We start from the raw sequence: 17,580 nt of genomic DNA, 5'->3' as shown, positions 1-17,580 counted from the left end.
GGTGGCTTGGGTGCTTTGGCTTGAAGTTAAAAGGCACTACTGCAAATGCACTTACTTCCTGTTTGCACTGTATATTGATTTAAGATAAAATGCTACCACTTACGGCAGTGATTTTTGGCCATCTTACTCAGTCTCCCCTCCGCTGAGGTGCAGATAATTCTTCCCATCAATGAAAAATAACAGTGTTATTAGTGTTTAAAAAATGTTGACAATCTCTCTCCTGTCAATCACTCCCTGAAAGCCACACCTTTTCCGGTGGGAGGGGGAGGGGTTATAAAACCCGGATGTGTGGGTGTGGCTCAGTCTCTGCATGATGGGGGAGGGAGAGGTCAAGACTCTGTCTGAGCTGTGAATCAACTGAACACACTGAATGTCTACTGAACTGTGAGATTGGTGTTTTGTGTGGTTTTATGGTGGTTTCACCCTGCATGAAATGGTATGAAGCTGCATTTGAATTTGGTGGCCTTCGACCCTGCTTGAAGTGGAATGAAACTGCACTTGAATTTGGCGGCCTTGCATCCTGCTTGAAGTGGTATGAAATTGCACTGAATTTGGTGGCCTTGCACCCTGCTGAAAGTGGTATGAAACTGCACTTGAATTTTGTGGCCATGGATCCAGCTTGAAGTGGTATGAAACTGCACTTGAATTCGGTGGCCATGGATCCAGCTTGAAGTGGTTGGAAACTGCACTTGAATTCAGTGGCCTTGCACCCTGCTTGAAATGGTAGGAACATGGATTTGTATTTGGTGGCCTTGCACCCTGCTTGAAATGGAATTTCAAGGAATAGTCATGAGTCAACTGCCAGCCGTGAGTTAGCTGCCAGCAGATCAGGCTTGAGGGACTGAGCTGCCACCCCAAGAACCCATACCAGCACTCCAGAAAGCCCCCCCACTGGCCACCAATATTGGAATTGGTGGAGAGGTGGAATATTGCGTCGGGGGACCAGCCCTCCCGTGTGAACATGGGACCCAACGGGTCCCGCTTAGTCTAGTATTTCTTAAAAATGTGCAGGTTTTGGTCTTGATGAGTTTCAGATATGATTTGTATAATATTTTAACACAATATGTTAAAAATTTAGGTGGTTCCGTGAGTTGGGTTACGAACCTGAACGAAAAAGCTCCTCAGCCCACAGCCTAAGTGGATTGAAAAATGTTGAATATACTCCTAGTCTTTAAATGAGTTCAGAAATATAGTCCTGGAGGGCATAGTCCTTGATAACGTAAGTGGGAAAAAAAAGCAACTGTATTCTTTAAAGGATGCATATTAAATGCAGATCTTGAATCGTATTCCATGAAATTACACCACATTGGACTCATAAATGTAATTCCATTGATTATTTCTTATGATTGATAAATCAGTTTTTTACATATATTAAACTAGGCAATGGATCGCTGCATAAGTTTTCCCGATTTTTATTTATGCTTTCCATCAATTTTAGATGTACAATGCAGATTTAATGAAAGATGTCACATAATGTAAGTATACATGAAAAAAGTATTTGTAAAACAAGATACACACAGTTGCTTCAATATAAGATTTTGAAACTTATGAACAAAAATGAACAGACATACAAAGGGCTGCATGTCTACTTAAAGCTAGGGGTCTCAGGGAAATTTTAACTTTCACCAGCAAAAGTTAATCACCAGTTTGAATCTATTTAAAATTAGTCTGCAGAACAAGGTTAGAACCCAAAACCTATGACTTGGATAGAAATGGTTTAGTCATTACTTCCTATGTCTGCAGGGCTCATTGAGAACGGAGGTGGTTGTTAGTTTCAAAATAGACCAAAATTCAGTCATTTCTTAACAGTTATACAAAATATCAGTGTAAATATCAAATCTGCAGAGATATGTAATCTTGTTACAAATTTCCTCGAGAATTACAATGGCATATGGTGCTGTCATAGTGAGGGAAAATGAGAAAACTCAAATGCCTTCCCAAAGAATGTAATACCTAAACCCTAGTGATTTCTTCAGAAACTAAGTGAGCTTCATCTGCGTACCTTCAGCTCCTATAAAATAATCACTCACGAATGCAGCTTCCATGAAACATCACCTCTGTAGCAAATGGAAAAGGGTCAAACTGTAAACACATCACCAGCTCTTGTGTAGTATGGTCTGACTGAAAAATCTTCAAAATCCCACACATATTCTGTGACACTTCCTTTCCACCTCAGTCAGTCAGTTAATTCCAGTCTGAAGAAGGGTCTTGACCCAAAAGGTCAGCTATTCCTTTTCTTCGGAGATGCTGTCTGACCCACTGAATTACTCCAGCTTTTTGTGTCTATCTTCGGTTTAAACCAGCATCTGCAGTTCCTTCCTACAAATTTCAGGCACCCTCATTCCTCTCCAGTACAATACTGTGTCCCCCCACCTTCCAGAGTATTACATCTCCTTCATCTGGAAATATTAAAGCACTGCACACAATGCAGTGATAATTTGAATGGGACCGGATAAAGGATTCACGCAGCATTATTTATGAAGATAGTACAATTTGGCAGCATTTTCTTGATAATAAGCCTACTATCTCAATAAGTTCTGCCGACACAGACATTAATGACGAAGCAAGTTCTATCAATGCAGAAAATTAAATCCTTATTTCTGCGAAGGAGAGTGTGAAAATGAGACGGTGCCGAGGTAGCAATGACAGCAATGATCCGCTGCCTTTGTTCACGGTAATGAGGGGATTTGAAAGGGAGCTAATTATCTCCACCTGATTTTGTTGACACTCAGAAAAGGTCAGTGTTAATGGGTTACACCTGCACAAGAGAATCCCGCTCGTACACGATAACATCAGGCATTGAGCACGCATGTGAGAGAAAGAGCGTGACAGAGAGGGAGAGAGAAAGAGAAAGAGAGGGGAAGGGAGAGGAGTGGAGAAGGGGGACAGAGAAAGAGAGGGGGAAGGGAGAGGAGAGATAGGGAGAAAGAATTAGGGAGAGGGGAGGAGAAAGGGGAGGAGAGGGCAAGGGGGACAGAGGGGAGGAGAGGGGGAGTGCTGGGGAGAGGGGGCACAGGGGGAGTGGAAAGCAGGAAAGGGAGGTGGGGGGAAAAAGGGAAGGGGGAAAGGGGGAGTGGGGAAGGGAACTGAGGGGGAAAGATTGAGGGAGAGAGGATGGGAGGGAAGCTAAGAGGGAGGCGAAGGGGAGGGAGGATGTAGAGAGACTGAAGGATGGAGCAGGAGAAGAGGGAAGGAGAGAAGGGGGGCACGAAGGAGGGGAGAGGGAATGGAAGATAATGAGTGAGGAAGAGGGAGAGGCAAGGGGGTGAGTGAGGTTGAGTGAGGAGGAGGGAGAGGGGTGCAGGAAGGGGAGGAGATCGGTTGGAGGAGGGGGACGGGCTGAGCAGGTGAAAAAGATGAAGGAAATGGGAGATGACGCACAAGAAAAGGAGAGAAAAGGGAGTCGAAAGAAATTAAACAGGAGAGACCACAGAGGGGAAAGTGGTAAAATGAAAAGGGAAAATGAAAGATCAAGATGAGACAGATAAAGACAAGAGGCAGTGAGAGAACTGAGGGACAAAAGTGGGAAATCAAAGAGGGCTGAGAGACAAGAGAGGGTAAGCTGAAGAGAAAGAGAGATGAGAGATGAGAGAATGAATATAGAAAGTGAGAAATAATAAGAAAGACAGAGGGAGAGAAAATGAATGAGAAAATTTTATACAAAGCAACACACTACCTTACCTGCCCCACCTCCCACTTCCCAAACCCCCATGCACACACAGGTACAAATGAAGAAAAGCAAAAAGCGTGACACTTAAATTGAACACTGCTGGGCTGGCCATGGAAAATGGACCATAAATTAGTCTTCCAAACAGATTTATGTTATCAGCTTCCTGCAATAGGTTCTGGTTGGTGTGGGGAGTAAATGAAGCATTTTCCCTATCCTTTGAGCTAAATTATGTTTTTAGACGTTGAAACAAGGAAATGCAGATACTTAACAACAGGGAATCGGGTCAAAATGCAAATCTGTTCGTTTTAAAGAGAAAGTTAATGGAAAATATAAAGGGATGGGAACATCACGATAGAGAATGGTGGGCAACGAGGAAGAGGGTCTCATGATCCAGGTTTAGAAGTTGGAGCTATTTGGGAGAATAGATGGAAGGGTATTGATTGAGACATGCAGAGCCTACCATCATTTTATTTTTTTTTTCCAATAAACTTGGGTTTTGACAGCCAAAGTTTAATAAAGATGGGAGGGAATTAGAAATAGGGCTCTCCTACCTCACCAACCATTGAAAGAGCGGGAATAGGTGCAGGGCCAATGGTGAGCTATTGACAGCAGATGAGAATCCCAGGGCTGTAACCTGAAGCAAAAAGGGTAGAAGGAGGGAAATAGGATGATGAAAAAGTCAATGGACAAAGAACACAAGACAAGCAAGAGACTGGAGCAGTAGAAGGGATGAAGAGAGGGGATAAGAATTGGTTGATTAAAAACCACTTTCACCACACCTACATTCAAACATAGACTGGAGCTGTTGTGGGGTTATGTCGACATGTTCTGCCCATCCTTTCCTATTTTACAGGGACAGGGTTGCTAAATTGATGGTGGCAGGAATAAAACAGAAAGAGTTATAGGAAAGCAGCTAAAGTGTAGAGTGAACGTGTGGAAAGATATTTCAAACTGAAAGAAAACAAGTACAAAAATACGAGCATGAAGGCAGCTGAGAGCAGAGAAAGGAGAGCTGCTGGGTGAACTCAGTGGGTCAGGTAGCATCTGTGGGCGGGAATGGACAGTCGGATATTTTGGGTGGACATCCTCCATCTGCCTTGAAAGAGTAAAGGGGAGATAGCTAGCGTAAAGAAGTGGAGTGGGGTGGGACAAGCGCTAGCAAGGCCAGATGCAGGTGAGAGGGGGGTTGCTTGGCAGATAAGAGTCATATGGGGGTTAAGGGGGGGGGGAGGAGATGGGAAGAAGGGTGGAGATAGTAACAGAAGCTGGGAGGCAATAGGTAGAGACACCAAATCCGATAATTTTTTTGCCTTCTCTGTGTGGGCTCATTGAAGGCCATCAGGTATTTTGATGTGGAGACCAAGATAGAAATGTTTGCCTTTGTTTGCTCCAAGCCATGCTTTGAAGTTTGCTTGATTCCATTTACAGAATTCTATTTCTATCGTGCCTTTGAAGAACGGTCTAGCAATCTTGAGAGAGAAAGGTTGCTGCTGTGCCAAGAGAGATGGGACAAGTTAAATGGGGCATAAAAGTCATGAAAATCATAAGGGAACCTGCAGCTTTGCTGAGACCGAAAGGGTTGAAGGCCAATGAGGAGAGATAGGCGCCCACTGCCAGGGCCTCTTACCCTCTGAAACAAACATCAAGATGCCTTCCAAAAATATCTCGGAATTTGTCAACTTCTCCACACATTCTTGGGTAGAGAAAGTGAGCTCTCAGAACCAATCAACTCAGCAACTTCCTGTAAATACATGTGACCCTTTATTTTAGTTTGACTCGATTGATCATATTTTTGGTAGCCGTTTGATCCATATAAACATTTTATTTGCTTAATTATTTAATTATTCTCCTTTAACTGCAATTTGTGCATATTTCTGAATGGATAAACCTGCAACATTCACTCTAAATTTTAATTGCCTGTGCACCATTTTTGCAGTAACTAAAGGAATTCTTAGAATTTTGTTTTTCCAAGATCTTTCTCAAGGCCAAACAATAGGTAGTCACGTCTGAAATGTAATTGCCCTTATTTCCTAATCTCCTGACTGTCTTCTTTATTAATTACAACGCTGAATATTATGAACAAGGGAATATTCTGGTATGTTTTGAGGCTCTGCTTATAGAGAGCAAATTAATAATAAAGATATCTCCAAACTACTTTCACCACTAATTTCCATCCGGCACTCAAATACACCTGGATCATTTCCGACACTTCCCTACCATTTCTTGACCTCACTTTCTTCATCATAGGTGATGGATTGCTGACCAACATCCACTATAAGCCTACTGACTCCCATGGCTATTGGGCTATACTTCTTCCCATCCTGCTTCCTGTAAGGACTCCATCCCCTATTCCCAATTCCTCCGTCTATGCCGCATCTGCTCCTAGGATGAGGTGGTCCACACCAGAGATGTCCTCATTCTTCAGGGAACGGGGGTTCCTCTCTCCTACCATAGATGAGGCTCTCACCAGGGTTTCTTTGATACCCCGTGACACTGCTCTCTCTCCCCATCCCCCCCACTCAGAACAAGGGCAAAGTCCCCCTCGTCCTCACCTTCCACCCTACCAGCCGTCACGTACTACAAATAATCCTCCGTCATTTTCGCCACCTCCAATGTGACCCCACCACTTGCCACATCTTCCCATCTCCCCCCCCCCTGTCTGCTTTCCGCAGAGACCGCTCCCTTCGTAACTCCTTGGTCAATTTGTACCTTCCCACCCAAACCACCCCCTCTTCGGGCACTTTCCCTTGCAACCGCAAGAAATGCTACACTTGTCGCTTTACCTCCCCCCTTGACTCCATTCAAGGACCCAAGCCTCCTCCAACCTCATTTATTGCATCCACTGCTCTAGATGTCAGCTGATCTACATCGGTGAGACCAAGCGTAGGCTTGGCGATTGCTTCGCCGAACACCTCCGCTCGGTTCGCAATAACCAACCCAGATCTCCCGGTGGCTCAGCGCTTCAACCTCCCATCCCATTCCGAATCCGACCTTTCTGCCCTGGGCCTCCTCCACGGCCAGAGTGAGGACCACTGGAAATTGGAGGAGCAGCACCTCATATTTCGCTTGGGCATTTTGAACCCCAGCGGTATGAGCATTGACGACCCCCCCCCCCCTCACATCAGTATGAAGAAGGGTTTCGGCCCAAAACGTTGCTTATTTCCTTCACTCCATAGATGCTGCTGCACCCGCTGAGTTTCTCCAGCATTTTTGTCCACCTTCAATTTTCCAGCATCTGCAGTTCCTTCTTAAGCATCCAAACTTAATCTGATGATGTCTTGGTCTCCCATGCCTGTCAACATTAAACTGAAATGTTTCCCTTTTCTTCCTCTTTAGCTGTGAGAATTATAACTTGGAGAACAAACTCCCAGATTGAAAGAGTTCTTAAGATCGGGGAAATACTGAGGGACACTTGAGACTTTGACCTCCTCTGTAGAAAAAGGTCAGTATTGAAACTCTTTAGCCAAGTGTGATCCTTGCCCATAAGGTTTTTATTAAAATATCAGTTTGCAAATGCACTCCACTGTTCAAAGAGATATTTTCAGGCAGAATTTCCAATTGACGGACGGAGTTCAACCAGCACAAAGGTTGCAACAGCAGTTTGGAGAACAAGGCCAGGATCCCCTTTTGCCCTTAACCCAACTAAATGGAATGAGCACACAAACCAATCCAGAGGATCTCGACCCTAATTGTTGATTGTCCATTTGCCTCCACAGATGCTGCCTGACCTACTTAATTCCACCAGTAGCCTGCTTTTAGTGTTAAATACAATGAATGCTGCTTTCACTGGCACCTGACATACGTACAGCGGAAGAACTATTGCCACTTGAGATGCGCAAGAGCTCATTAGGTATGAAAATTAGTGTATATTGGAATTCCTTTAAGGTGAAAGATATTATTTCTTGCTGGTAATATACTCTGGGGTGATCAAGATATTATATAATGCTCAAAGCTACAAATGCACACTTTGACCTTTAATAGGTTAAGTGATGCAAGTGATGCAAGATTTATTTAAACATTTTATTGGTAGCACTTATTTTTTTAAATCTTCTATTTGGGAGATTAACTTTAAGTAAAGGGCCTGTCCCACTCGGCGATTTTTTCAGCGACTGCCGGCATCAAAAATCGCCAAGTGGGACAGGCCCTTAAGTGCTACCAATGTTTTAAAACTTGAGAATTCCTCTGAGAATTCCCCTCTTTCTCTAACTATCCAGAGGAGTAGCATGAGCTTGAGAGCTTGAGTGTCTGGACCATTACGTTGATGATGCAAGTGTTTGGTCTCTCCAACCTTTAAATAGTCATGTCTTCACATCTAAGTGCAGATAATCAAATAGATCACCTTTGCTGGCTGCTTTTCATCGTGGATGCCATGATGTGGGCAGGGATATGGGCCAAATGCTGGCAGGACGTGTATCTGGGACATGTTGGCCGGTGTGGCAAGTGTTTCCACACTGTATCACTCTATGACTCCATGTGTTCTCAAGTTTAATCCCATGTATGATGAACATAGTCAAGGATGATTATGGCTGTGTGTTTAAAAATATCCAAAGCCCTCCATTCCAACAATCCAAGCTTAGGATATAGTGTAGAACATAAGGCCAGCTGATCAATCATAGCAGGTGACGTGTGTGATGGTCTTTGTAACATTATTTTAACCAATAGTCCCATTTGCCCACATTTGGTACATATCCCTCTAAACCTTTCCTATCCACGTACCTGCCCACATGTATTTTAAATAGTGTCATTTAACAGTAAGGCTGTGAGATGCCAACAGGCAAAACTATACATAGAGAAAGAAAATGGAGCCAGAACGATGACAGGCAGAATAGCCAGTTCTCCAATACACAGAAAGAAAGCATAAATTTCCCAAAGTTAAATAATTCAATATTGAGTCAGGATGGCTACAACATGCCCAAGTATTATTCCTCAAGCTTGCATTTGACCTCATTGTAACAGGGCAGGAGGCAATTAACATTTAGGTCAAACGAGAGTGAAATGGTGAATTACAGTGGCAGGCAACCTGATGATCAGGGTCACTCCTGCAGACTGAATGCATTTGCTCCGCAAACTACTATCCAGTTATAAAGACAGTCATACAGTGTGGAAACAGGCCCTTATACCTAAATTGCTCACATCGGCCAACATGTCTCTTCTACACTAGTCCCACCTGCCTGCATTTGGCTTATATCCCTCTAAACCTGTCCTATTAGTGTACCTGTCCAAATGTTCTTTTAAACGTTGCGATACTGCCTGCCTCAACTACCTCCTCCGGAAGCTCGTTCCATACACCCACTTTAAAAAAAGTTACCCCTCAGGTTCCTATTAAATCTTTCCCCCTTCACCTTAAACCTATGTCCTCTGGTTCTTGATTTCCCTACTCAGGGCAAGAGACTCTGTATGTCTACCCGATCTATTCCAAAGTTTGTGTTTGGTTTCTCCAAAGTAGAGGAGACAACGACATTTAAAGACGTGGTTTTGACGAAGTGATTCAGAATGAAATAGTTCCTTTTCAATAAAAAGATAGAATATATTGCATCATTCTAATTTCCACCCTGAATGAGATACATTTATTTGGACCCCATTGAGGAATTGGCTCATTAGTGAATGGGGTTGCTGAAGAAATACCATGCGCACAGAGAAGATAACACTTTTGGATGGGTGAGGATGGATAAACAAGGGGGGTGACCAGAATAATAATGAGCAAGAACAAAAGAAAGAGGTGTTAAGATGAATCACCTTTTTCAGTCAGGAGAGTGAGCCAGTAGAGGTGGGTGACACCATAAAAAAGTGTCACCTATCCCTACAGTAAGTGTGGTAGATGAGGAAGAAAGAAGTCAGCTGAAGGAAAGTTACTTCAACAAGTTTTCACCTGCCAGAAAATTTCACCTGTCAGATACAAGTATCAGGAAGTTTCACACAATGTGTAACTGAATGAATGCGTGGAATCATTGGAAGGAGCTCTTTCCTGGATTTGCACATACAGCTCGATTGTGATGGTCAGCGAAGGGAACCTGCGTGGGAGATGTGTGGGAAGGAGAAGACAGCGAGGAAGCAAATATATCAAATGATATCAAAACCTACCAGAGCATGATCATTTGGGGCGAGAAGTTAAGTGTCAGGAATTACCCGAGTCGGGTTCTAGCCCACAATAGTTTTGAAATTATGGTAGTTCTGAGACGGCCTAGGCAAGGCAAGGCAAAGGCAAATTTATTTGTATAGCACCATTCGTGCAAACAGCAATTCAAGGTGCTTTACAGGAAAGAAAAAATAAAATAGTCAATAATTAAAAACTGCAAAATAAGCAATACGACAAATGTATGAATAATAAAACAACGTTTATGAAACAATAAAACGATTTTAAAGAGCACATAAAAGGGTTAAAATTAGACGGTTAAGATTACCTGCATGTCGGGTTATGGAAACGCTATAGTAAACAACAGTGTTTTTAGGCCTGATTTAAATGCGCTTACAGTCTGTGCACACCTCGAGTGTTCAGGGAGCTTGTTCCACAGGTGTGGAGCATAAAAACCCAATGCTGCTTCAGCCTTTTTAGTTCTGACCCTGGGAACACAGAGTAAGCCTGTCCCTGAAGACCTGAGGAGTCTAGGCGCCTCATATACAACAAGTAGGTCAGAGATGTACTTTGGACCTAGACCATTCAGTGCCTTGCAGGTCAGCAACAGAATTTTAAAATCTATCCTCTTACACACAGGGAGCCAGTGCAAAGATTTAAGGACAGGTGTAATGTGGTCCATTTTCTTGGTGTTGGTCAAGACTCTGGCAGCGGCATTTTGGATAAGCTGCAGTTGTTTAATTGATTTTTTATTGAGACCTGTAAAGATGCCATTACAATAATCTAACCTACTAAAAATATATGCATGAACAAGTTTTTCAGTGTCTTCTTTGGACAGAAATCCCTTGATTCTTGCAATATTTTTTAGATGGTAATAGGCAGATCTGGTAATGGTCTTTATATGGCTGTTAAAATTCAAATCCGAGTCCATAACTACACCAAGGTTTCTGGCTTTGTCTGTGGTTATCAATGCAATTGAGTCGAGTTGAGCACTCACCTCTAGCATTGTTTTTTTGGGACCAAAGACAATAATTTCTGTCTTATTTGCATTGAGCTGGAGGAAGTTCTGGTTCATCCACTCATTGATATGTTTGACACACTGGCTCAGTGAGTGTAGGGGACTATGGTCATGTGGTGACACTGCGATATATAGTTGTGTGTCATCGGCATAAGTGTGGTAGGATATGTTAAAATGCTCTATGATCTGAGCTAGGGGAGCATATAAATGTTGAACAAAATGGGTCCAAGAATGGAGCCCTGAGGAACCCCGCATGTGAGTTTTGTACGTTCTGATTCAAAATTACCAAGGGAAACAAAATAATCCCGATCTTTCAAGTAAGATTTGAACCAGTCCAGCACAGAACCAGAGAGTCCCACCCACTTCTCCAGTCTGTCAAGCAGTATGTTGTGGTCCACCGTATCAAAAGCAGCACTGAGATCTAGAAGTACCAAAACTGAAGCTTTTGATGCATCACTGTTTAGATGTATGTCGTTTAGGACCTTAGTGAGTGCAGTCTCGGTGTTGTGATGTGGCCAAAATCCCGACTGGAAAACATTAAAAATATTGCTTTGGGTCATAAAGCAGTAAATCTGTTGGTAAACTACCCTTTCAATAATCTTTGCCAAAAATGCTAAATTAGATATGGGCCTGTAGTTGCTCATAGCTGAGGCATCCAAATTAGGCTTCTTCAATAGGGGCTTGATCACTGCTGTTTTTAAGGCTTTGGGAAAATGCCCCGATTGAAGGGAAGTGTTTACTATGTTCAGTACTTCTGGTGCAACACTGTTAAAAATATTTTTAAAGAAGCTTGTGGGCAGCAGATCAAGACAGCAGGTAGTGGACTTTAGCTGTTGAACAGTTTCAGTCAGAGATGCACAATCTAAAAGTTTAAAATGTTGTAGATTCATTAGTGAATCTGGAGGCATAGGTGACAAAGCCATGTTCCCTGAGGTGGAGCTAGACATTGTTTGTCTTATCTTCAGAATTTTATCGGTGAAGAAATCTGCAAAGTCATTGCACGACTTGCTGGACAGGAGCTCAGGAGGGACTGATGATGAGGGGTTTGTCAGTCTATCGACAATGGCAAACAGGGTGCGGGAATTATTATTTTTGTTGATAACCTCTGAGAAAAAGGACTGCCTTGCCCCTTTCAATTCCTGATTATAGATACGGAGGTTGTCTTTGTAGATGTCGTAGTGGACCTGTAGTTTGGTTTTTCGCCACCTACGTTCGGCCTGTCTACACTTTGTTCTTTGGGATCTCACTGCTGTGGCATTTCATGGTGACTTTTTCCTTCCAGATAAAACCTTGGTCTTCAGTGGTGCAATAGCATCCATAAGAGTCATAACATTGGAGCTAAAACCATCCACAAGGTCATCGACAGAGGCCGAGGGGAGAGTTGGTGGTGGTGTATAGGCCTGAGTAAACAATGCGCCGGTGTTTTCATTGATACAGCGCCTTTCGATCACCTCTGGTTCTTTTCTGATACTGCTAGCAGAGATGGTCGTTTAAAAAAATACACAGTGGTGATCGGAAAGAGCAACATCAGTCACCATAACATCAGAAATGTCGAGACCCTTGGAAATAATCAGATCCAGTATATGCCCCCTATTGTGAGTTGGCTCTGTTACGTGCTGATTAAGTCCAAAGTTGTCCAAAATGTTCAGGAGCTCTTTTGTACCTCCATCCTCTGCATTATCTATGTGAATATTAAAATCACCCACTAAGACAACACAATCGAAATCAATGCATACAATGGACAGTAATTTGGCAATCTCATCAAAAAACTGTGCATCATATTTTGGTGGCCTGTAGATATTTAAAAGTATTGTTCGCTGGGGAGAACTCAGCTGAGCAGCGACATATTCGAAGGAGTTGACATTTCCACAGGCCTAAAAACAGAACAATGGAGCCAAATTGCTCCTGCAAAAGAAGTGTTTCAATGATCATTACGTAATTTGACTTTTGACCAGAAATACCCAGTCAAATTTCTGAAATGATACAACTTGACTGACAACCATGCTATAGAAACAAAAATAAATGTTCACACCCATAACATTGAAAGAAACAGCACTAATTAAGTCCAAATTTCTCAGGCTTTGAAACTCCCATCTCTATTCGTTAATGGTAATCAAGACATGCTAAGATTTACAGCCTCTTTATTTTTTAAGTGGCAGACATTCCCCAGTAAATTCTAATTTTAGCTGTGTAACCGTGGGGGAAATGAGAATCAAAAACTGCCAATGCTGCATTGATTAATCTTTTCACAAAGTAACCAGATAAGTATCCGACTGGCAATGGGATTAGTGGCTTCAGAGACAGGAATAGACTGAAAGGTCATTTATGGCACCAAAGTGCTGACACTTTTCATTACTTACTTTGTCTGCCTGAAAGCTGAAATTATGATTTTTATCCAATCTGGATTTCCTGACCTAATTTGAAATCAGATTTTGCCTATTGCGAGCCAAAGTGAAATAGCTTATATAATAGAAACATAGAAACATAGAAGATAGGTGCAGGAGTAGGCCATTCGGCCCTTCGAGCCTGCACCGCCATTCAATATGATCATGGCTGATCATCCAACTCAGTATCCCGTACCTGCCTTCTCTCCATACCCCCTGATTCCTTTAGCCACAAGGGCCACATCTAACTCCCTCTTAAATATAGCCAATGAACTGGCCTCAACTACCTTCTGTGGCAGAGAGTTCCACAGATTCACCACTCTCTGTGTGAAAAATGTTTTTCTCATCTCTTGATAATGGCCTTGATACTTCATACAAATACATGTACAGTCTAAGTTTAGAACATAGAATAGTAGAGTACAAGAACAGGCCCTTCAGCTGACAATATCTATACCAAACATGATGACAAGGTCAACTATTGCCTGCACATGATCCATATCCCTCCATTCCCTGCATATCAAATCACTTTTTCTCACAGAGAGTGGTGAGTCTGTGGCATTCTCTGCCTCAGAGGGTGGTGGAGGCAGGTTCTCTGGATGCTTTCAAGAGAGCTAGATAGGGCTTTTAAAAATAGCGGAGTCAGGGGATATGGGGAGCAGGCAGGAACGGGGTACTGATTAGGGATGATCAGCCATGGTCACATTGAATGGCAGTGCTGGCTCGAAGGGCCGAATGGCCTACTCCTGCACCTATTATCTATTGTCTACTGTGATATGCCTATCCAAGTGTCTCTTGAATGTCACTATCCCAACCACCACACCCAGCAGCACATTGTAGGCACTCACTAGCCTGAAAACAAAACTTGCCTCGTATATCTCCTTTGAATTTCTGACCTCCTGCTAACTTACTGCAGTTTTCAACATCTTTACATATTGTTTTGTAGAACAAACGTGAATGAACCTGACTGCACTGCCATGATCTACAATTGGTACTGTTAAATAATCATGGACCCTTGGTATACAACATACAGGTTACATACAGCTCAGAGGATGGGTTTCACCAGCATTTTTGCACTCACTCCCTTATCTTCAGAAATACACTTCACTCTGCCTTGGGAAAGCAGTCAACATAATGACAGACCATTCACACCCCGGTCATTCCCTGTTTCTCCAATTGGACAGAATATTACAAAAGCTTGAAAGTACAGACCACCAATTTAAAGAATAGCTTCTTCCCTGCTGTAATCAGACAACTGAACAACCCTCTCATAAACTAAGGGTGTAGTCCTGATCTCCCAACTTATCGCATTGTGGCCCTTGCACAATTATAATATAATGTTCTAACACTATATTCTGCACTCTGTTTTTTTTTTTCTCCTCTTTGCGATGCCTGTTATACTGGCCTGCAGCTTCATCGTACTCATGTGCAGTATGATTTGATAGTGCACGTGGCAATCATAAACCAATACCAATTCCACAACCCTATGAGATCTGGTTCTTTCTCTGCCTGAACTGACCACTCTGCTAGTCCTGGTCATTCTGCTACTGTGTCCTGTGTTTGTGGTTGGATCATGTTTCCCATGCTCTTATTGTTAACTTTCCAATTCAATTATTAAAACAATCCTTCTCAGTGAAGCTGATGTGCTTTAAAAAAGAACAGGATGGATTGAGATTATTGAAAAGGTGGTAAGGAGCACAGCCCTCATGGTGAAGGACCAGCAAGAAGGCAGCAACTGGACACAGGAGGCAGAGAGTGGAGCAGCAATACATACAGAATGTGTGTTTCTAAAGATGTCTGAGTATATTAGTCTCTGCTTGTACATGATTAAAATAATCTATGCATAACCACATACCAATATCTGAAGCTCTCAGGTGGACCATAAATCTGATCCTCCCCACAACAAAAGTTATTCACCACTGCCAAAGACTCTTCTTACAACTGTAGCCATCAATATCAATGGAAATTTAACCAAGATAGCCGAGTACCACTAGTCTGTATTGAAAAGTGAGTTTAATAAAATAAAATTGTGTTTCATTAGTTGTTCTTTTCCTTTCTTTTGTTGGAACTACATATTTGAAAGCTGCTGATGACAATTACATTATTTAATTTATGACAAGTTAAAATCATCTCGATTTTTAGCATCCATTAATATAGCTATAAAGTTTAAAACTAAGAAAAACCTGTAAGCAATAATCTAAAAGGCATAGATGATTGAAAGACCTGAGAATATTCCAAATATGATTCACACAAGGAGCAAAACTCCCATTGCCGTGTGCAGTGACATCACAAATGTGTTTCTGAAACTGTTCTTCATTCCAATTTTAGAGAAATCAGAAACACCTTTATTTAAGCAAGTCTGCATTGTATGTTCTAGACCCTTTTACAATAGATCTCTGAATATTTATCAGCATGTTTCTCTGATACAAATAAGGTAGACGCCGATTGTGAATTAGTTCAGCTTTGGAGAAGGGCTAAAATGGTACTGTGCATTTCATACAAGATAATTTTCTGAAAAGGTTAGAGAAATCTCATGGCAATAAAAATTAATACAAATAATTCACTTTGGACTGATGCAGAGCTTTGTTACATTAACATAGTACTATATTGTATGAAGAAAAGTATAAATTAGCTGAAAGTAGTTATCAGAAGTTAACATACTTCTTCCCTACCTTAATACACGATCTGAACCCTGGTTTGATTTTGTTGCCTCACTGCTATGATGCTTTTCTTGAGCTTTGGCCAGCTTCTCTGCAGCAGCTATGGGACATCCAGAGAGACTGCGGGAACAGAAACAATGAATCAGTAGGAAAGGCAGCTCAAAGTCAAATGTACAGCATATGGCTAATTGCATCTGAGCAGTTGCAAATTTCAGAGAAGTAATTAAACAGTACAGTTGTGTCAACATATCAAGACCTTAGCGCAGAAAATAAAAGTATTACATTTTTTCAAAAAATCATGCAGGCTCATTTCTGATTACTGCATGCAACAATGCATTTTTTTTGCTGAGTTATTGCAAGATAATTCATTGTCTTTTTCAATGTACAATAAAGATTTTGTTCATCATGATGTTCTTATGTTTTGTGAAACATCAGCCTGATAACATTACTTTGAATATCATCCATTACTTGAAGTAAAGCTTTTTAGAAAATTTCAGGCTATGTTAGGAACCATTTGATTTAGAAAGAAAGTGAGGTGAAAGATAAAGTGAATGGAAAGAACTGATAAAGTCAAGTTAGGAGTGATGCTTATCGTGCACTAACTAAACAGATGCATGAAAAGAAAATTCTAGATGGAAAATGCATTTCTATTATAAAGTTCTATGTTACGATTAGCTATTAATTGTGCTACAGAATACAATGTTTCCTACTGCAGCGTTTGTGTGGAGCAGCAAGGTGGGTTGGAGGTTGAAGGAGCTGGGGGGGGGGGGGGAGGGGGGGGTAGCAGGGCTTAAATTGGAAAAGGAGCACATACTTTATTTTGGATGTGGTTAACTTGGAGTCAGTCAAGGATATTTGAGAATGAGGAATACTTCAGCATTCTGAAGTATTATTTGATTATTTCTGGAATCCAACAGTGTACATGACTAACAGGTATTTAAGCAACTGGTGTTAATTCTTGAACAGCACATATTGTATGTGATCCGTGGAAAAAGTTATCGGGTTGGTCTTCCTCATTCCAATCCAGTGCTTTTAAAACAGTCTAGGTGAGTGATCATACAATTCAGTCAAAATTACAGGCTGTTCGAAAATGCTCCAATAAAATACCTCTCTGGTGAACAGATTTTTGCTCCAATGCTTCTTCCTCCCACACAAATGCACTGATAGGGTAATCTACCTGTACTCCATTCTGTGAACTGGTACAGAGCCTACTCTACCCATTTTCGGTACTGATCTCAAAGGTGGAAGAGGACATATGGATCTATGGAATAATATTTAAGTTGGCAAAAGATTAGTTTGGGATTCCTACAAACAATTTTAATGCCCTGCACTAAGAAGTCAGTGTTTCCATTCTTTTATGAGTTGATGACAGGTCCAGTTAATGATGTGATGGGCAGGATATGACAGATACCCATTTTATTAATCTACAGATCTAACTTTTCCATGACTTTTGTTCTGCTGTTACTAAAGTAAAGTAAAATCCTTGCTTACCTTCTATGAGAATTCCTGTTGCTATTTACATGGCCTCGCCCAGTGCAGCCGTGTGTAGGACACTTAAGCACATTTTCATGCATGGCAAGAACTTGACAGAAAAAAGATTGGAAGCTATTAGTAAAGAATGATCATAGAAGAAAAACACAGGCAAGAGAGGAAATAAGTTTAGACTCCTAACCCAATTTGTTTAAATTTGCCTTTATCAGACAGAAGATCACATTTCGGTTTCCAATAGATATTTTATTTACTATAAAATAACAGCATCAGGCTGAAACAAGCCAAAA

At 41.7% G+C, this 17,580-nt stretch overlaps 1 protein-coding gene across 9 annotated transcripts in view; it reads right to left on the bottom strand.

The window, feature by feature from the left end:
• The window catches only part of myt1l (myelin transcription factor 1 like), a 438,397-nt gene that overhangs the window by 186,401 nt on the left and 234,416 nt on the right, over positions 1-17,580 (bottom strand). For all 9 annotated transcript variants that reach the window (XM_033021668.1, XM_033021673.1, XM_033021674.1 and 6 more), the window contains 2 exons: positions 17,294-17,384; positions 15,815-15,922 (listed from right to left, as the gene is read on the bottom strand). In XM_033021668.1, coding sequence (XP_032877559.1) covers positions 15,815-15,922; positions 17,294-17,384 — 199 coding nt within the window. The remainder of the gene's footprint in view (positions 1-15,814; positions 15,923-17,293; positions 17,385-17,580) is intronic.

This window comes from Amblyraja radiata, chromosome 5, assembly GCF_010909765.2.
Source record: "Amblyraja radiata isolate CabotCenter1 chromosome 5, sAmbRad1.1.pri, whole genome shotgun sequence".
NCBI lineage: Eukaryota > Metazoa > Chordata > Chondrichthyes > Rajiformes > Rajidae > Amblyraja > Amblyraja radiata.
The sequence above is the reverse complement of the archived record's forward strand: the minus strand, read 5'-3'. Positions and strand labels throughout refer to the sequence as shown.